The sequence below is a fragment of the Pholcus phalangioides genome, unplaced genomic scaffold (assembly GCF_987345545.1).
Source record: "Pholcus phalangioides strain wild (caught in Gottingen) unplaced genomic scaffold, Ppha-v1.0 ptg000001l_1, whole genome shotgun sequence".
Classification (NCBI taxonomy): Eukaryota; Metazoa; Arthropoda; class Arachnida; order Araneae; family Pholcidae; genus Pholcus; species Pholcus phalangioides.
In genome coordinates, this window is record NW_028301594.1 from 19,529,426 (window position 1) to 19,551,721 (window position 22,296).

At 37.0% G+C, this 22,296-nt stretch overlaps 1 protein-coding gene across 1 annotated transcript; it reads left to right on the plus strand.

The window, feature by feature from the left end:
* The first annotated feature begins 314 nt into the window (after nt 1–314).
* Nucleotides 315–20,279, plus strand: Lk6 (MAPK interacting serine/threonine Lk6 kinase). Its single transcript, XM_089232010.1, has 12 exons — nt 315–992; nt 10,337–10,486; nt 12,120–12,217; nt 12,512–12,633; nt 13,443–13,474; nt 15,485–15,589; nt 15,789–15,844; nt 15,965–16,057; nt 16,461–16,564; nt 16,671–16,761; nt 17,765–17,973; nt 18,712–20,279. The coding sequence occupies exons 1-12, from the start codon at nt 845–847 to the stop codon at nt 18,974–18,976; spliced, it is 1,473 nt and encodes a 490-aa protein (XP_089088136.1). The 5' UTR covers nt 315–844; the 3' UTR covers nt 18,977–20,279.
* Nucleotides 20,280–22,296: the final 2,017 nt, after the last annotated feature.

Sequence of the window (22,296 nt, forward strand, 5' to 3'; positions counted from 1 at the left end):
TCTCCTAAAATGAAAGACACGTATCGCAAACTCTTATCATCATTCCGAACGTCAATCATTACATATATATATTACGGATGACTAACACTATTTTTTCATTTGTGTTTACACCGTAGAGAAAAATAAAGATTTAAAAGTCCCACATTTTCACGATAAAACGTGCCGGAGAAACGGAGAGAGGAGGGAAAAAAAGGGGAGAGAGAGAGAGATTGAAAAGGAGCTCTTGGCGACAATCGTTTGGCGACCGAATCCAACTGCGCAGCGTCCGTTGGAGAGAGGGTTTTAATAAAAACCGTTTGGAAGCTTCTAGTTTTGTGAGACCGCGTTTGAAGGCAAAGGAGTGAAGACTACGATGTTATAGCAGCAGCCGAAGAGCGTTCTTCGCCTAGCTCTGAACCGAGCTTCTTCAGGCTTGCGAGCGAAGCTAGCTTTTTTTTTTCTTTTTTCTCCCCTTTCTTTTTTTTAAATTTTTTTTTTCTTTAAAAAAAAAGAAAAAAGTATTAATTTCTTTCGTTTCCAAATAACGAAGGAAATTTACCAAGAGAAAAAAAAAGCTCAGCTTTGAAGAAAAAAAAAAGTGGAGGGTTTATCATCGGAATCTAGATCCTTATTGAAGAAAACATGTAGTGAAAAGTTCAAAAGATTTTTACATTATCCGGAGGAAAGAGCTCACAAGGAGAGAAGGATTTACTTAAGATTGCTTCTAGTTTCAAGTCTTTTTCGAAATTTCCATTTTTTAATTTGAAGGGTCTCTCGTTGCCGGCCTTCGAATTTACTACTACTTTCCAAAGAAAAATTGAATCTTACTTTTTAAATTTTTTTTCCCCCGGTCTACTGTTTAACGATGAAACAAGAAGCATTTTCGTCAGGGACGAAGGGTCTTGGGGCTTCGGCCAGTCGAAGCCCGGACGTTATTTCTGTTTTGTTGCTGGATACTCCTCCTAATGATACTCCTATCGGGACTCCTGGATCCGACGTCGTCATTTCTTCAGGTAAGTGGTTTTTTTTTTTGAATTTTTTTTATTAATATTTGAAAACAATTTTATAGTGACCGGCGATTTTGAAAGGTACGCCGTGGCGCTACCCAGATAAAAACTGGAATTAGAGTAACTGTGACCATGTGTGAAGCGAATTCTTCGACCAGTGGAGAGCCTTCCGGCAAGCGATATGAATGCGGGACTTTGCCGGACCCGCAAGAACGTTACTCATTTTGGGAGCCCCCCGGCCTGTGAAAGTACCTTTTGTATTAACTATTTAATGACTGAAATTCGTGACTTGCCCCACGAGGGTGTTGATCACAGCGCTCCTGCTGTTTTTTTTACTATTTTTTTTATCGCCTTATAAATTCACTGTAAAGGGAAGTGTTAAAAAACCGTTTTTTAACGCGCCCGAGAAAGATCTTGATCTAAGGGGCCCTGATGCGAAATGTCGGCATGGCCCCCCTCCACATCCTGCATCAGGATGTTTACGCCATGTAGGAAATGAATTAAAATGGAGCTTCGTTTTGGACTACTCGGCCACACACACACCAGGGGCTCTCTGGAAGATGAGGGTCTCTCGCAGGGCTGGAACTAGAAGGAGGGGGACAACCGCCCCGGACAGCAAAATTTAGGGGGGTGGTGGTTTTAGGTGGGAACAAACACTTACAAAATGATCGAATTTTGAAGTTTTGGGAGGCGGGGGGGGGGGAGGAAGCGTGGAACACAGAGGGTTATATGGCGCAAACTTTTATTCAGGTCCACAATCTGATAATTGCCTACGCCAATAATACAATTTTTGTCACTGAGAAGGAGATTATGCCCTACCCCTGTTGTCACCGTCCCATCTACGTTGCCTCCGGGACTGGAACTAGAGGTGGTACAACAGCCCCCGGGGGAAACATTTTAGGTGGGAACAAAACAGTTACAAAAGCATCTAACTTTCCAATGGAGGATGGCGGTGGCGGCTAAATCATGTTTGCCCCCACCCCTACAAAAATCCCAAGTTTCGGCCCATGGGAATTGAGTGCCCAGAATAGGGTTCCCGAGAGTGCCTGTGTAATCTCAGTGACCAAGATGAATTAATTGCCCTTATGATAATGAGAAATGTATTTTTTGTCTTTGGAGAGGTTCTATTGCATTTGCATTTACAAAGGGGGACTACACACCATCCCCTTCCCCACAGAAAAACGGCCCTTCCGATTAAAGGGTCCCCTGCTTTAGAAGTGAAAGAACATGTATGAAGAAATTTCAGCTGTTTTAGTGTTCTCAACGAATTTCTAAAACTTTCGGAAGTTTTTTCGAGGGCCCCCGCGTTAAAAATTTTATCGTTGCCTCCACGATTGAATTTCTTGCATTTGTTTAATGTCGATGGCCCTTCAACGATTTTCGCATCACGACGCGCCTTTTCGATCTTCCGCTTTCATAAAACGATTTCGAAAAATAATTCTTTAAGTGTCAAGGGTTGGTTTCAGTCGATGAAATTGTACAGGATTTTTCGATCCTTTCTCTCTCTAAGATCGTAAAATTTCTCGGCGTTCCTCAAACGGATGCGGCTTTGGATCGATTTTGAGGGAGACGCGATTCACCGCGGCATCAGTTTTGTTTTTTCCCGTGTTTGTTTATTTTTTTCTCGAGATTATCGATCGTAGACAATCCGCATCTACCTTTTAACACTACCGTTTCTCAATCTGGGTTCCGCGTGATTCTGGGGTTCCCCCGACAGATCGCAAGGGGTTCCGCGAGAGATAGAAGCTTCGCAATGTTTTTGAATGCAGTGAAACCCCTCTTAACGGACATCCCTCAGATGTTGGCGCCTCTATTTTACTCCCGTTTACTAATTTTCTCTTGTGTAATAAATTAAAAAATAAAAAAAAATTTTCAGGGGTCATTTCAAACCCCTGATTAACGGTCACCCCCGTCTTTTACGTACGGATTTTTTTTGTATCACCGGTGTCCGCAAAAGAGGTGTTACAGTAATTTAACAGTACAGTCGAATCCCGTTATAACGAACTCCCAAGAGACCAGATAAATCACTTCGTTATAAAGGAATTCCAGGTCTCTGCTTTTTTTTCTATGTAAACTTATCTGGAGGATTAGAAAAGTGTTCGTTAAACGAGATTTTCGTTATAACGGTAATCGTTAAAACGGGATTCGACTGTAGTTCAGAATGTTTATTGAGGTAATTACAATAAACCACTTGACGATTTTTAGTGTATGGATGTTCTGTAGAACATAAATATCAATAGTTCCCTAGTTTTGCATGGATATCTATCTGATCGCTCCGAATGAATGAAATTTTGTAAATTCAATTGGGTTTTTTTTTGTTCCACACACAGTGAACAAACCACCTACCTCTTCTCATCCTCTTTACGACAGAGCCATCCTTACCTCATCCTCTTTTCGACAGAGCCATCCTTACAGCACCAAGAACACAGTGTCGTCTTAGGGAATGGTCCACCTGGGCACTTCCCGGGGCCTCAAGAAAAGGGGGGGGGGAGGCTCTCACAAAAACGAGATCCGGTCGAAATTTTCCAGAGTAAGCAGGTAAATTTGCCAGATAGACTCGGAAAAATCACTTGGCCCGGTGCCCATGATGTTCTTAGGCGGCCCTGCAGGGACTTCCGGCAATGTGGTATTTGGGCCCCCTCCCTAATTAGCTGAAAGTACGTGGGCCGTCTTGACAGCACCATGGACCCCTGGAAAATTGATTTTCTACCTCACACTAGAAGAAATTGCCAATTTACTTGCTTAATCTCGAAAATTTCAACAAGTTTTCGTTATCACGAGGGTCCCTTTGGCACTCGTGGCCCCAGGCCATGTTCGTGTATCCTCACCCGTTAAGACGGCACTGCCTGCTTATAAATTTATATGCTTTCTCTGGGGTGGGGTGCCATGGCGACTACAAAATTGATATAATTGATTGATCTTATCACGACACCCCTTGTGCACTAAGGTCTCGTGGTGTGCCTGAGAGGGCCTGTGCTTTAAGACGGCACTGGCTTCCACGAAATATGGAAGTTTTTCTTATCAATATATAGGGGGTGTTCAAACGGGCAAGCCAGTTCTATCTCTAATAAACACAGGCCTTCAAATAGTTGAAACATTCATTTTAAACCTCGGTTACGTTTTTAAGCGTGGGCATATTTTTGTGTATTGTATTTTCGATCGGGGCCCGGATCCGAACCCACGACTCAATGATACGGCCCTGAATATGGCGTGGGCTTATATCGGTTGCTTCAAGTGCCATTATGTTTTAATTCTCACCTAAATCATACAAACCCCCACAAGATTTTAATCGGTACTCATAAGCGTTAACTCGCATATGCCCGGAACCCCCCCCCCCCCATTCTCCAATGATTGCCACCATCCCTATATAGGTATTAAATACTAGTCCTGAAAACTTTGAAGTCCCAATATTTCCAATAACTACGTCTATGCATGTCTATCAAGGCCGTAGCGAGGGAAGGGGGGGGGGAGGGCAAAAATGAGATTTTATTTAATGATTACATCCTCCATTACTCTGGTCCCCCCGCCAAATACTAGTCGTCCTTCACCGAAGTAAATATCTGGCTACGGCTTCGATATCAATACTGACATAAAAATGTAGAACCCCTGGAAAATACTTATAAATTTATATAGAGCGACTTTAATATATATTTTAGTAGAAATGACGTGATATCGATTTATGGTCTTTAAGGACTTTGAAGTCCTTAAAGATCTCCAAAACGCATCACCTACAAACAGGACCCCCCCACACTGTCGTCTTAAAGCACGTCCTATATAACCTATATAATGGTTATTAGGAGGTCGTGGCACAGTCCAGAGCTCTCAAGTGCAGAGCGGGCTCATGGTAATGTGAGATTTGCTTGTGAATATGTTGGCAGTCATTTCTAGTTAGAAAGGGGAGGGGGGACTCAGAAAAATCGATTTTCTCGTTGGCCCATTATGCTATCAAGACGGCCCACAAATAATTTAGGATTTTCATTCTTGCTGAATTAAAAATTAGTAATTATACATATGTAAAGAATTGGATTCAATGTGCAAATGCAGCTGAAGGTAATTTTTCAGTGAAGTTTGGAAGGGGTCCCAGTTATTAAGACGGCCTTGTCCGATGGTAGTTTGTGCTTTATTTCCGTTTTAAAATTAAGCTCTTGATTTAGATTGACGTCTGGCAAGTGTCTCTGTCGTTATAAAGCGTTTATTTTCAATTCTCGTGCATTTTGGGCGACGATTCAAAATTTGGCGCAATCAGTTCTGAGGAAACTCGCCAGAAACCACCATTTTGCAGCGCTCTCATTTATTCTTAATTTTCACCAAAGAATTTCTCTCGAACATTAGCAGCTACATTAAGGTTCCAATTCCGAATCGATCTCGTTCCGATGAGAACTTTTTTCTTGCCGAATTCCACGTCGCAATCTGTATCTTTTACCCCGAATCTATTGCCTAACCTCGAGCAAACGCTGCAGGAACTACACCTTTTTGGTACCGACATCCTTTCGAATCGGAAGACTTCATAGAATTATCCAAAGGAACCGGTTTTGTCCTTTTTTTTTTTTGGTTGTCTATACACGAAATTTCAATGGGGGAAAAAAAAAACACGAAGCCGGTTTAGAAGAAGCCTTATTACAAATTCGAGCCGTTGCTCCATATTAAGTATATGAACGGGAAGCCCGCGCTTAAGTCTCTTTTCCTGGCGTTTGTTATATTAGCATCACAATACCCATTATGAAGCTAATGCCTTTAATCCCACCCTCGTTTGTGCTGTGGTTAATTGTATTTTCGGTTAAGAATTATGAGATCTCTGCTTCAGGATAAGACAAACAGCATCGAGAGCTCTCGGGGCAGTGCGTTCTGGAGGGTTCTACCTGTTTTAAAAGTACCAGCCTTAGACGATCAGTACTCTCTACTGCTCAATTCATGGGGCCCCTCCGTTGGTCGCTACCTCAAACCTAATTTACTAAAAATGAGCAAAGTGGTACATCATTCAAGTGACGCAGCACAGTTCCAGCAGGGCCGCAACTAGATGCTTGGTCACCCGGGGCAAGTGTGCATTTTGGTGCCCCCTTGTAATGTTGAAGGAAAGGTTTGTGACTGAAATTTGCGCCCCCTCTGGTCCAGCGCCCGGAGCACGAGACTCGCCTGCTGCCCCCCCTAGTTGCGGCCCTGAGTTCCAGAGTATTTCACCGGCCCGTGGCACGTTTAAAGATCACTTCAATGGCCCGCGGCCTAATTTTACATCACTCAAGTAGAACACGTCACCGTGAAAGTTCAGTTAAGTGACCAGCGGCGCATTCACAAATCGCTCGAGTGATCGGTGAAATATTTTTTACAGATCACTTAAGTGACGCGTGGCAGAATTATAGATATTACAAGTGACCCACGGCACATTCTCAGATCACTTATGTGACCTGCAGCATATTTAAAGATCATTTGAGTGACCCGCGACATGTTTTCAAACCAAAATGAAGTGGTCTGCACTCCTAAAAGTTGAGCACCCTTGCTCGATTGCATCAGATCTGATAATCATCGGAACTCGACTGAACATTAGGGTAAATAGCAGGCCGCCGAGACTAAATGGCGAAATAAATGAAATCGGTTTTCTGTGGTTTTCCAATTTCGAGGCGTGAATGCGTGCCGGCTCCCATTTTAAAGAAGCGTCTCCGAAGATCTCGAACACGATACTTACATAACATGAAAATAAAATAACTCGCCATTATCACTTCAAGATATAAAAGACTGGTAGCAGCATCAGAAAAAGCAAAACTGAAGCATAGATACGTTAGGGTCGCACATTAATACAAACACACGTTCCGGCATGAACCAACTCATTAGAAATAACCCAGAGGAATGTCTACGAGGTGCGTGTACGGTTGTGTTTCAATGACATGAGTCGGCGGAAATAGATGCAAATTTTCCATATTAATCACTGAATCCATAGTTTAAAATTCTATCAATTGCATATGTATTATGTAAATGCGTATAGGGATATATATAAAGGTCGACCTCGGAGCCCTCTGACTTCTTTGCAGGGTCATGCACATATATCTTGTGCTGGGCCGCAAAACGGGTGAACCGTCTTAACAGCATCCCGGTGTCAATTGACTTTCCCGAGGCCCTCCATAGGCGGCGATAGACTTTGAAGTCTGGAGGGGGGGGGCACGATGTCAATTCATGTATACACTAGATTAGCGCCCCCCCCCCCCGTATCACCGCCCATGGGTCATTTCATGGCTAGAAATACCAGCCCATCAATTTACTCACTCTGGAAAGTTGTAACCAGATTTCGTTATCATGACCCCCTTCCCCCGCGCCTTTGAGACACCGGGTGGGGTGCCTCACCCCCCCCCCCCCCGATCCGGTTAGACGGCACTGCCACAAAATGCCAGAGGTCGATTTTTCTTTCAAGATGTATCTATTGCCAAGATTTTGTGGATCCGTACATTTTTTTGAGGCTCGATATCAGTCGCCCTGTTTTATTGTGCGAATCATATAATGGTTGGAAGGGGAAAAAAGATGATCGTTTTCGCTGTGTGGCATTGATTCAGATGACGTCATCCGCAGCGTCCACACAAAGAGGGAAATGGGATGAAGTGGAGCAGCACAATTCCACGGCACGTGTAGGCCATTGATTGTTTCTCTGGTGCCCCCTCCATCTCTGTATTTTCTTCTGCGTGAGAGAGAGAGAGATATTCTCTTGGCACATGGCCCAGACGCCAAAACATCTTCAGCTCGGTCCTTACGATTATCGGACATAGAAATTGAGAAATTTTTCTTTCCTGTCTTAAAGATTCGCGTAATGTAATTACTTCGGTTCCCCCATTTTCCATGTAAAGATAATTGAATACAGAATCTTTTTCTTGTTAGAAATAATGCATCTGGTATTGATGTTGGAGGTTTTGTCCCTTTCGTGGGTGGGTTGAGCACGGAATTTTCGATATTTTTACGAGAAATTGTAACATAGGTTTTAATTTTAATATTTTTTTTGACAATTTATATTTTTATTTTGAAGGGAGAACAACGCATATTGAGGATGTTGTACATGAAATTCAGATCGGCGTAAATAGATTCCGGGGCTCTGTTGCCAAAACCATTTTTTGAAAGCCCCTGTCGACCCTGATTTCATACAGTTCTGGGGGGGGGGGGGGGAGGATTTCTTCAAAAAGATATACCATTGAACAAAGTTTGGAATGTTTTGCATTGGGGAGGGGGCGGAAGAGATGCCAAGTCTTCTGGCTGCAGTGCGGACACATGAACAGGGCCGCAACTAGATGCTTGGCCAGCCGCGGGCAATCATGCATTTTGAGGGTTCCTTTTAATGTTTGAAGGAGTGGTTAGAGGAGTGAAATTTCCGCCCCCTTTGGTCCGGGGCACCAGACCCTTCTGCTTTCCCCTAGTTTTCGCCCTGCTTGTGAATGTTACTTTTTCTATAAAACAAAGAACTACATAAAATTTGTGCACAATTAAAAAAAGTTCAGAATAATATTTATTCTGGGGCATGTTCCATTCTTGGCCTAGGCTTTATTATTGGCTCACCTTGGAAAAAACCACTGATGAAATTGATCAAATAGTACGGGCATTGTTGCAAGACTGCACCTTGTAAACATTTCTGATTAATTTCTAACAAATTTATGGATGGTGCATGCTGGAACTTTTCTGTATGAAAACATCTTTGACCTTCAAGCTACACGCAGTTGCTTGTCAGCAAATACATATTGCATAAATTTGGGGCCTCAAAATTATAAGAGGTTGCAAGAAAATGCATCACTTGCCCAGGGCGTACCCAGGATCTGAATTAAAGGGGAGCAACTCAGATACTAAATTGATACGTCTATGCTGTATGCCCATTACTGCAACTTAATTTCTCTTCTGGGGGGGAAGCAGCTGCCCCTGCCGGGTACACCCATGTAAAAATCTGCCAGAATACCAGTGTTATGCATTTAAGTTTTTTCACTATAATTGGAAGTCCCAACAGTGAATTTTATAAATGTCTACAAACCCTCAATTTTTGCTTCTAATTGTTTAAAAGACTCTGACATGTTCACCTCCTGTTTCTTAAACTTCATTGTGAATCCATTTTTCGAATATAGTTAGTGAGATTAGTAAATATTCAACACAAGTTAGTCAAGCAAAGTCTGTTGTGTAGTGGAAGCTCATGACAACTAACACCATGGAGCAAAGTTTTGTCTGCTAACTAACTGGAGAGTGTCCATTAATATATAGGGAAATGTATTGAGACTCTGTTTCAGACTTCAAAAGTGTCTGTTAATGGAAGGATTCTACCTACTAATGGAAATGTCTATTATGAGGTTCCACCGTATCGAGGACTGATGCGAGAATAGGACTGTAAATATTTATTTCACCATGTTATTGAGCTTGAGCCTCACAAATTGATAAAGAACTTTAATTTTACTTTGAAAAAAATGAAGTAGGTTTAACTATGTTATATCTGATTCCCAACTGTGTGCCAGACCCTATGTTTTCTCGATTGGTCTCGGGTGTTTTGAGATTTTTTGGCAAAAAATATTAAACGCCCTATCGTATTAAATTGTCTACATTATACAAACTTGAGGGACTATATATAAATTTTGGTTTGCTATATTAGATCTGACAAGGTAATATTATAGAGGAATGGGACCAAAAAGTTACATCCAGAGATTTGTTATGAGCAGAATTCGCTGTAATAGGTCTGCAATTCCAACCTTTGACATTTTTAGGGTTATCCATACACTGCCTTGAGATATTTAAAATAGTAACCTTGTTCCCCAGCTAAGGCTAGTAAAATGTTTCAAAGTCCTAAAGAAATATTAAATTTTTCAGTGTTGTGAGAGATTGGTTTTTACCCCTTGCATACTTGGATCAGATGCAGTGATTCCCTAATAGAATGCTGCTCTGAGTATAGGTAGATACAGGGGAAGGGGGGTGGTGTGTGCGTGTGGGCGACTCCTTCCTCCCAAAAATTGTATTAGCATAGGCAGGAATGTGGAGGTGGACTATATTGATACGTCCCTGTATGCACTTATGCCTTCCAGTGTTGTGATCAAGTATGATGCCATTAAGGTATTTTAAATCTTGCTCTACATGCTGCTCCAAGGAAAAGTTTGGTAATATCTGTTCTGAGAAAATTGATGATCATTTTATTGAAATTAGTGCTCTATAAGCATAGGGTGTTGATAGTAAAGAGACTTCATCAGAGGTACAATTACTTATGAGTTCTATTGATTAATGTGAAACCTGAATTGTATAAACAGCTTCATAAGATAAAATTTAATAATTATGGACATTCAATTTTCATTGAAATAAAATTTTATGATTATAATGTAAACATGTTGCTATATATAATTTTTTTTATCTTATAGATGACATAGAAATCTGTGATGAAAGCCTTAATCATAAAACTGCAGCCACAACTAAACCCATCGAAGCGCCACAGCCAAATAATCAGCAACAAAGGAGAAGGCGTAAGAAAAAACGCACAGGGGCCAGTTTTACTTGTGATAATTTTTTTGGTAAGACTTCTTTTAGATGTTGAAGTATAATCTAATGAAAATTTTTTTACATTAATTTTTCATTTGAAAAAAAAAAATGGGGAAATCTTTTCTCACATGTGAAATATAGTTAAACTCGTTTAATCAGGGCTGGATAAATCGGAGGGAAATTTAGGCACTAGACAAGTTTCTTTGGAGCCAAGCATAGTTTTTCTTCCAATAAAAGCAGTCATAAATATTTTATTTTTGACTTTTCTGAAACTCAGCGATTTCTTTTTCATGTTTGAAGAAACATTGATTATGAAATTGGAAATTTTTTCATTCTTTAGACTGATTGAGCAATTACACATAGAAAATTTCAGATGCCGACAGTGACTTTTAGGCACCATGGCAACCTGGTTTAACACAGGTGTGGTTGACAAAAATCAAGAATAATAAGTGTTTTTAAAGCAATACATTAAAATGTCTACGTAAACAATACTTAAATGACCAGAGAAAGTTATCGATATAAAGTTATAGTTATACAGAGATGGAATGTATTAGCACTATGAAAAGTGTATCGGAACCAGACCGTAATATTGTTATACAGGCAATTATCATTATAGAGACACCTTGCGTTCTTTTATGAGTACTTAAGTTTATCAAGAGTAATATTTTTGGACTTTCCGTTAAGTTTAGTGAATGTTCCTTTGCAAAGTTTATTATGCTAAAAGAACAATCCAAAACAAGTAATTTTTCTTAAAATAATTCTTTTGTTCGAAAGTAAACATGTGAAATAAGACATGAAACTTTGAATTAAACTTTGGGATTCACTAAACAATTTTTGAAACCAACTAAAAGTTTCAAACTGAATTCGGAACTTAATAAGACATTGATTTCTATACATTTTATGTTTTGTATCATTGGACTCTTGAGTTATCAGAGATTTTAACTAATTTTTTAAAACAACAAAACACTCATAGATACATATAAACTTAAAAAAACACTTTGTGACCTCAAGGAACCATAAGGCCCTTCCAGAAGGTCTAATATGTATTTAATTTACACAAAAATTGCCACGTTTTTAAGACAAATAAATCACACTGGTCGAATGGTCGACGCGTTTCGGCTCTTCAATGGAGAGCCGTCATCAGGACCTCGTGGTCAGAACTCACACGAATGAAGAGTGATGTTTACGTCTGGTCGTCCGAAGAGTTCGCCTTTGTATTTGCTGCGTCCGAGTGGTCTTTGGATGCGAATTGGGGAGCCATCTGTTGTAAAGTGTTGAAAGTTTTTTCACGACTGAGGTTAATTCGCATCCAAAGACCACTCGGACGCAGCAAATACAAAGGCGAACTCTTCGGACGACCAGACGTAAACATCACTCTTCATTCGTGTGAGTTCTGACCACGAGGTCCTGATGACGGCTCTCCATTGAAGAGCCGAAACGCGTCGACCATTCGACCAGTGTGATTTATTTGTCTTAAAAACGTGGCAATTTTTGTGTAAATTAAAACCAGGCAAAGTTACTCATTTTTTTTTTTTTTTTTTGTGATAATATGTACTTATTCAGTTTTCACATATAGGGATTGAAAGATTTCTTTTATTGATATACAACAGAACATTCTGAAGTTTGTAGTTGTAGTTAACAATACATATATTTTTTTCATTTTAGATTTGTATAAACTGACAGATGAGGTGCTTGGAGAAGGAGCATATGCATCTGTTCGAACTTGTGTAAATATTTGTACAGGAAAAGAGTTTGCCGTCAAAGTAAGTAGTGGTTTTTGATAGTCCACGCATGAAAAAATCTGTTATAGAATTGAATAAATAATTTATCAATTAATTAAATTCATATTTTTGTAGCGTAGGATCTTAATTGGGTTGTACCAAGTAAATGAAATAAAAGTTTCATATTGAGTAATTGAAATTAAAAATCGGATGAGAGAAATGTAATGTGCATGTTAAATATTGATTTGAATTTTTAAATTCAGTCTTCAATTTATATTATAAGAAATTGATGTTTCATAATTGTGAAATATTGTAGCTTAATTTTTTCCCTTTCAGATCATCGAGAAAGAACCTGGCCACAGCCGTTCACGTGTGTTTCGTGAAGTGGAAACATTCCATCATTGTCATGGCCATCAGAATGTCATTCAGCTCATCGAATTTTTTGAAGAAGAGGACAAGTAAGTTTTTCTTTTTTGAATGTTAGAGAGAATTCTATATGTTTTTCATATCCTTAAGTTTGGAATTAGTACAAGTGAATCTTACTGAGGATAAATCAGTACTTTATGAAAAAATCTAAATCACATCACAAACTGGGTCATTTTTTTAAATTATATGAAATGTTTTTCCTTTAATTTTTTCCTTGAAGAAACAAAACCCTTTTTTTTTATTCATTAGGGAAAGCAAAACTTAGTCACTTAATACAAACAGTCCCTTAAAATGCAAAAATAAAAGTGTCGATAATAAATTTAAATCTGATATATCTATCTTGCATATCAAGCTCTGATTTTGTGTCAGGGCCTTCTTGGGGCAGACTTTTTCTTGGGACCCTCTTAAAAGGGTTATTGTTATGTAAAATATGTGTAAATTTTTTGTGGGTCCCATTCTGCTCTGCGGTCCCAGTTGCCCCTGCCTAGTTATGGGCCTGTCCCATGTCTTTTTTCAGATTTGTTGAGCTAATCTTGGTAAGCCACATGAATCAGACCCATCATCAAATTTCTTGCTAAACTCTTTTGCATGGAGTAAAAATTTTTCTTTTCAAAATCAGCAAATGCAATGTAAATGTCTGCTTGGTGTTTTTCTAGTCCGAGACCATTATATTCAAGCTTCTCAATCATAGAGTGAAGTAATAAACAAGCATATGCTATATGTGTAATCCTTTAAATTTCAATATAGACTAAAATGGTCAATTTCAAACAGCGTTTAATGAGAATTATTTTTATGAATGTATATGAGAAAATAGTTTATTCAGATTTTCTTTTTCTTTCAGGTTTTATATGATTTTTGAAAAAGTTAATGGAGGTAAGCCTGAAAGTTTTATTGTGTGTATTTGTTTCTTCCTAGATGAATAGACAAATAAAGTGAGTTAAATCCGAGAAAAGTCAAATGAAAGCCTCAAACATCCCATTTGTCTCTTATAAAATGCTCTCTCCATCCACTCTTCAATAAAACATCTTTCAACACATGTTTACATATGCATGAATATTCAAATTAGCTGTGATTTGTAGCCAAATAATGTTTGCTTCATCTCTTTTTCAACAATGAAGACCCTGTTTTCTTACATGTGTTTGATTCATTTCAAATAAATCAAAATCCAGTTCAAGAACATGTTCTGTATATTTTTATTTGCACATACCTGTTTGTAATTTGTGTATGGACTTTTGGTATCTGTGTGGAATAATGTAATAAAATGCTACTCGTATACCAGTGGTTCTCAACCAGGGCATACTGCCCCCTTGTGGTATTGAGATGGTTCAAAGGGGAATGTAGGAGAAAATAAAGTAGAAAGGGGGCTCGTGATGAGATTTGGAAATCTACAAGGAGCTGTGAAAAATTGAAGTGTGAAGAAATAAAGCTGGGTGTGGTAGCCCAGGTCATTGAGATACTCGCCTGAAGTACCGAAGGATGTTTAAAGGTGTCGCAAGTTCGATACCCAGTTTGACCTTGTCAGAAAAACACTCCTGACACAGGTACAACAGAAACGGCGACATGGCCACAGAAAAAATTACTACCACAGGGAGTTCCACATTGAGGAGTTTGCGCATCAACCTCTCTGGGTATAAAAACAAGCCTACCATTTGGAATCGGCAATAAATTGTATGTCGCATTTAATATATTGGCTCTCGTGTGCAGAAAATGACTGCGATATGACAAAAATGATCAAATTAAGAAAAAGCTTGTAAGTGAAATATGGGTGGGAAAAAGTGTGACTATACTCGCAGAATCCAGCAAAACTACCTATAAAACTGGGCCCATTTTAAAGCGTGGACCCATTCAATCCTGACCCCTTATTTTGCACTAGAGCTCCCTAGCTGGATTTTTCACTGGTTTTTCTATATTAAATTTACCGTGTGAAAACCAATGATGAATCATCGTGTTCCTGGGATGTAGCTGTCAGCCCCACTCTTATGACGTGATATGCCCGAGGTCTCGTGTTCATAAGTGATCCCCACATCATGAGATTTTGTACAATAAATTTTGAAAATGAGTAATAAATACTAAATAAATCGGGCTGTTACTTCAAGTTGAGTATGGAACTAGAACCAGCACTTTACTTTTTGCTTAGGGGGGCCCCCCATGATATTGAGACTGCCCTGAATAGAACAGTGTTCAATAAATTCTAGTAATCTGGAGACTAATCTTATTTTTAAAATTTTAGTTCAGTATAAATTTAATGAAAAAAATGCAATACTTGGAAACGATCTTATTTCTGGATGGGGTAGAAGACTGGTAAGAAAGGGTAGCCATGAAAAAAAAAGTACAAAGGTGGTTGGACCAGCAAAAAAGGTTAAACACTGCCATATACAAAATAATAAATTATATTGTGTGTGTTATCTCCCCAGCCCAGAATATATACATCTTATAGTTGATATAATTATGCACAACTATACTGAACTTACATTATTCATTTAATTTTAAAGGAAGAAAAAGGTTTAGACATAGGTTTCTAAAAAAACCTGTCTAATCTGTTCACTATTAAAGAAAACCAAGTGTCAAAGTTGTTCTTAATGCATAGATATGAGGAATACATCTTATAATAATGCTGCCAAATCATTGTTTAATTCTTTACCCCACCTGTGGATAACTATATTTTTATTCAGCTTGATTACTCTCGTTCCTGACTTTCAGTACAGTTGTGTAACATTTGAAGCTTTTGAGGTTCTCATTTGACTCATTATAATGAAAAACATTTTAATAAGTTTTAGTTTTTTCAAATAGCAGTTTTCTGAAACAAGAATAAATCTTGGGTATGAATAAGTGAAACTCAAAATATATAATCTGCTCGAACTTAGTTTTAATTTTTTTTCACAGGACCATTGCTGGCTCATATTCAGAAAAGGGTCCATTTTACAGAACATGAAGCCAGCATGATCATTCGAGATATTGCAAATGCTTTGAAGTTTTTGCATTCAAAAGGTAAGGCTAGTCCTTTTGAATCGAAAGAAAATTTAAAATTAATAAACTTATTGCATTATCATTTATTTAAACATTAAAAAAATTCAGTGTTTTTGCCGAGGTTTTTTTTGTTATTGGAATTTCCATCTGAGCTATATATTTTGTTTCTCATCCATTGGGAAGAATTTTGCTCATAATGTTTTGCTTTTTTTTTTTAAAGGTATTGCTCATAGGGATTTGAAACCTGAAAACATTCTTTGCTATAGTGAAGATCAGGTATTTATCCCACAATTAATATATCTATATTTTTGCTTAAGTTAATGTACCAGATGTATTATTGCTGTTAGAGAATACTCATAAAATTATCTTATAAAATTTATTTTTTACATTTTCAAGGTTTGCCCCGTGAAAATCTGTGATTTTGATCTGGGGAGTGGCATCATCTTCAACTGTGCTACACCAGTCAGTACCCCAGAGCTTCTTACACCTGTAAGTACTAATCTTGAGTGTGTGATTATGTACGTATAGGCTAAGAAAAAGATGTTCATAACAAATATGGATGTCATATATTTCAAAAATATAGCAACCCAATTGAAAATACAATTGTAAAAACAAAACTATATATACCTGATGAAATATTATACAATACCCCATAAAAAAAATATTTATGGTCATCCATACAAGTATGGATAGCTTCTCGATTTACCCCAACATGTTAATTTCTTTTTAAATGTGTCAATTGTATTAGAATAACTTATCCCCCAGGGGGTAGTAAATTCTATTTATTAACAACCTTATATTAGAAAATAATAAATAAAAACTTTGTAGTCAAAGTAGTGTTTTTTTTTGTTTATCCCATTTTAACATTTCAATTTTTTATTTGTATCTATAGGTTGGCTCAGCTGAGTTTATGGCACCAGAGGTCGTAGAAGCATTTATTGGGGAGGCTTCTTCCTATGACAAAAGATGTGATTTGTGGAGCCTTGGTGTGATCATGTAAGTTGTATTAAAATGACGTTATTTAACTTTTTCGAATTGGCATGTAATGTCAAGTTATAAACCTGAATTGTGTATCACTGATTGAACATATTTATTTTTATAGGTATATATTGTTATGTGGTTATCCCCCTTTTTACGGACGATGCGGTAGTGACTGTGGATGGGAGAGAGGCGATGTTTGTGAGGAATGTCAGGTGAGTTAATAATTTTATTCATTTCTATCATTTTGACGAAATGTTTCAAGTACATTACAGTTTAAGGATTACGCGATCGTGTAAATTTTGCCACAGTACATTTATGATTAGCATTAAGAAGCTTTTTAATACCTTTCTCGTATACCCATTACATTCTTAGTATCAGCCCTGGAAAGAAATAGATCTTAAAGGTTACTACTCAATTATTAATGCACCTTGTTAATTCATTTCGGGGAATTCAATCTCAAAGGCTGGACAGGGGGTTCACAATGATGTTAGCAAACACTTGTGTGCATGTACAGTGATCTCATTTACACACCTTCTCACTTAACATTTTTCTCAGCTATATAAGACAATGTTCTGCATTCCTTGTCAAAGATATAGCATAACAATGCTATTCCCTTATGTGCCTTTTTTCCTTTGCACGGACACATAAGTGTCACTGATATAGCAGGATGATTACTGTATGTAGCAGTTATGTGAGTCTTAATGTGTAAACATTACACCAGAAAAAAACATACCACCAGATTTATGGATTGAATTTTGACTAAAAAAAAAGACATTTCTGGCATTTGACATCCTATAATGTGTTAATGACATTAGATATAGGCTAGTAGTCATTAGTTTATATTAGTAGTCAATCAAATTCATTGTGGTGATGGGGGGGGGGGGGAGGCAGCTCCTCCAATGACACTCCTTGTAACACAATTTTTTCATACTTATTTAAACAAAGTTATTTGTGTGCAGGCAAATGTGATAGTTTATCTAAGGACCTTAACCTTGTAAGATGTGATGAAACAAGATGTTTTGTTGTAAGGATAATTCGCCTGCTTATCTATATAAACTTATAATTTAGTCTGAAAATAAGATCTTATTTTGACTTTTTTCCTAAACTTTTTGTCAGATCGACCAGAATATTTTTATTCCTAATTTATACCTGCTGGTCCCCCTTAAGTTTTCAGATATACAAGAGATTACATAAACACCAAATTCTTTGTTGCAGGATATGCTGTTCAATCGCATTCAGGAGGGTGATTATGAGTTTCCTGATCGTGAATGGGCATACATATCAGAAGATGCTAAGGATTTGATCCGTCATCTGCTCGTTAAAGATGCCAGTCAACGATATAGTGCAGAAATGGTTCTCAACCATCACTGGGTTGCTTGTGGTGGCCCAGTAACTCCTCTGGAAACTCCAAGCATCATCCGAAGGTTGGTATTCTTTAAATTTGACTTTAATCTGCAAATGAGGAGCTTATTTTCAAAAGGAAACATTTCCACAATTACTAAATTTACACTGTAAGTGTAAACATTTCTCTGTGATGGAATGCTTAACTGAAGTGGAAAATAATGCAACAGGTAGCATACGGAAGTGATAAAATATTTAAATACTATGTTTCTTAATAAACATTTAAGGGAGTTATGTAAAAAATTTTGAAAATGGTGTTTTGTTTTTTGAAAAATGAGTGGAAATGTTACCTTTTTGATTAAAATTGGAGCTTTTTTTTGTAAATCTGAAAAATTGAAAATTCCTACACCACCCATTATTGATTCCAGAAAGCTTTACTTAGCCAAGGCAGATATCCTTACTGTCCTTATGTTAGCAAAGTTACTATGTCAATTGCTTTTGAATTAAAAAAATAAAGTGAATGAACAATGTAGATATGTTCCCTTTCAGTTGAAACGACAAACTTTACATTGTACTTTCTAGCAAAAATATTCCCATTCGAATAAATACTGATGCATAATTCAACAGAGCTCACTCAAAGATTCAAAAGCCATTCAAATGAATTAAAAAAAAAAAAATTGAAATGCCATTTCCTTTCGAAAATGAACTCTTGAAATGCTTGTATCTCATACTGTAGTCGAAAACAAATGAACTTTTTCAAACTGGTTTATTACATGGGAAAATTCTAATGCCTTCTGTAACTAAATTTTTCTCCATTGCAGAAATAATAGTGCCAGGGATTTAGCTGCCTTTGCAGAAAGTGCCAATGCGATGAAACGTTTGGTTCTTCGCCATCTAGCTTACAGCATGGAGTTGTCTCGTCCTCATCTTGTCCAAGAAGAACTTCCGGCCACCCCACCTGCTTCCTCTTCCAGTGGGTCTTCTTCGCAGAACTTCAGTTTGTCACCACCGAGTGATTCAAAGCTGGCACAACGCCGTTATCGGAGCCTCAAGAAAAGCCTTGAGTCACTGTCCATTGAGGGTTGACAATGACTGTAACCTGCCCTTATTTTTTTCCCCGTGGACCTTTTTATTTTTTTTTCTTTTATTGTTCATTTTTTTCTCCTTTTTCATATTTTGGATATTTTTTGTACTAGTGTCTTTGTGTGTGAGCGTACATATTTTTGTTAAACATTCAACTTACCCAGTTTTGTGAAAAGAGGAGTCTCTTATCAACAGTGTTATTTTCTTCTTTCTCCTCTAAAAAAATTCTTTTTGGAAGCTTGTGATATTTGTAGCTTCAATGTAACATTTAAACTGTCTGCTCATTTGTTCACTTTTGTGAAGAAAACGGGTTTTTGTTACTGTTCTCTTTTAGTTGTTAGAGATTTGCTTCAATCATTGAATTATTGAAAAGTGAATTTTTTGTCGAAATTCGGAATATCTATTCATACTAATAACTCGTACTCCTTAAGTGTCCTTACTGGGGGAGGAATAACTTTCATTTACCCTGGGCTTGAATTTCCTATAGCAAGAAATATTCATACGTTGATGTAACTCTGCTCTAGTTATAGCTTGTACTATATAAGATCGGGAGGGAAAAATTAAGAGTACAAGATATATAGAAGAGAATCATGTTGTAGAGAGGATATTTCAGTCATTCGACTTTTTTTTAACATAGGAACTGCAGAATTTGCCACTTTGCTAGAAACTTCTCTGCAGCATCATATTACGATCACTTCTGTTTAAAATTTTATTTTTTGATATGTTGAAATCTGGGAGCAATTGTACGTAAGAGGATGAATGAAAGAGTGTTTTGATATCTGATCAGGAAAGGAATGAAATCGACACCAACGCTGTTTTTTTTTCCTTTTTCTTTATCTTCAAATTTCCAACTTTATTGAAGAGTTGCGCCAATCCGTTGATAGCATGGTGTTCTTAATTTTCTAGTCTACAGGTTTGCATAATGTTTCCCAAATAAGAGTTGCTGCTTATGTTTTAATGAATTTTTTTTTGTACACAGTTTAAAAGAAGTCCTTTTGACTTGGCAATCAAATTTTTTTTAAATTGAAATTTATATTAAATTTGATTTTTTTTTTTTTTTGTTTATAAATTTTTTTTCTACATATTATATAAGCAGCGCTCTACTAGTTTTGACCCTTTTATTGTTGAGTTTGTAGTTTGACCAGCTTTATTTTTTTTTTCTCCCTTTCAACTGGAAACAATAAGCAAGAAGAGCTTGTTTTGCGAGTGCTTGAAAAGAATTTGGAATATGTTTTTAAAGAATAAAACGAATGAGAAAGTTTTTTTTTTGTAACGTTTGGAAAGGAAATAAAGAGAAATCAGTGCATTTTTTGTCTTTTTCTTTCACACAAATATAGAAAACTGTTCCTTACCAAATGATTTTCAAACCTTTGTTCCCAAAGTCTATTTAGTTCAAACCCTCACGAGATGTAAAACTATAGCTGCCATTATAATTGGCCTCGTGTATAAAATGATCACATGCAAGTTTTCTCATATTTTTTCGACATAATAAAGCATTAATGTATAGCAGTACAACTGATATTGAAAAATTGCAGCAGGAGTGGGAAATTTATAATTTCTGCGACAAAAACACATTCTTCAATTCTGCGCCATCTTGTGATAAAAACAAAATTTTCCCGTCAAACTTTGAAGTTGCATTGCAATAGAAGTTCACTTTTTGATAACATTTGTCCACCCTGTAAATTTGATTTCTTGAGGCTGCCTCTCCAGGATTTTGTGCCCATGTTTCAGAGTAAAATAGGGTCAAATTATGCGAATTGCCGCTTGGCTGCAGAACGCCAAAAAAAAAAAAAAAATTACCTTCAATCGCTGTTCCCAGCTATTTTTTCACAAAAAAAAGTAATCCTTTGATTTATGCATCCCTCTTACATTATTTTTCAAATTGTGTTGATTTCCTCTGATTGGCTGTATTTGACAAAACATTTTGTGTATCCTTTAACACTGTAGTTCTCAACCTTTTTTGACTCGCGGAGCCCTTTCTGATCTACAATTTCTATGGCGGAGCCCCATAGGCCTATTTTTTATTTATTCATCAAAGTTACTAATTTGTTATTTAAAATATATTTTTTCAAATTTACTGGTTTTATTTTTCTCGAGCTGCTTTAACAGAATGGAAAAGTTCACAAAAGAATGCTGTTTTTCCAGTGCAATAATACAATGACGAATCTGTCTTCCACAATCATGGAAAAAAGTCACAGAATAAGTGAAAAATAGAAATGAAAACAGATGTGCTCGGATTGGATTTTTTGTAAAAATTAGAATCGTTCTATTAAATATATATAATAGTTTAATCTCGTTATTCTAGTTTTTATTTCCAGAGTTTAAATTAAAAATAAATTGTATAGTTTATGTGTGTTATATATAGTTAATAATTTAGCTAGTTATAGTTTTTTAATCACTCTTAAATATTCTAAGAATGACCCAGCAAAAGAAGTAATCTGAAACTATGTTAAATCAAACAGGTAATGATCAAGAGTGAACTCAAAAAGAAACAATTATCATTTTAAGTATGAAATGGATAAATTTCTGGTAAAAGAAGCAAGATCAAACGTTCAAAAATGCTTGAAACTGAAGAGAACAAAAGCACAACTTAGCGGCAAAAACAAGAAAAATAATTACTTTTCCAATGAGTGTTTCAAGTCTCTCCTGTAGTGATTTTTTTTTTTTAAATTAATGATTACCAAGTTTACAAGGTAAATCCAAAAACATTTTCAAATTACTTTTTAAATACTATATGTTAAAATGTCTATGTTAAAAGCTCTCAAAAATTTTTTATGATCTAAAAATAAAAAAAAAACATTCTTCTATAGGAAATCTGTGTATTTTTTGTGCCTTGGCGGAAGGAGGGGAGCACTCCACTCTTCTTAGCTGAAATAACTTTTTTTAAAGTTAAAAAGTAATCCTGTGTAATGCTATTGCATATAAAAATGTGTATTTTATTTACTGCCAAAATTTTAAAGTGCCACAAAACTGATAATGCTGCTACAAAAATCAAATTTGCATTTTCCACCCTGACTGATCTAATATATATATATGAATTGACATCATCGTGCCCCCCCAGACTTCCAAGTCTATCTCCGCCTATGGAGAAGATTGACCTCATAAATGAGATCTTGTTGAAATTTACCAGGTAGGGCCTCAGAAAAACCACTTGGCCCATGATGCTCTTAAGGCGTCCCTGTCTTGACAGATTTCCTAGACTACATAGTACACTCTCAAAAATCAGCATGGTTTTGTTACATATGGTATTCTAATCAACCAAACAATTCTTATTTGATTCAATCATTGACTAATCACTACCATCGCTACACAGATCTGATTAT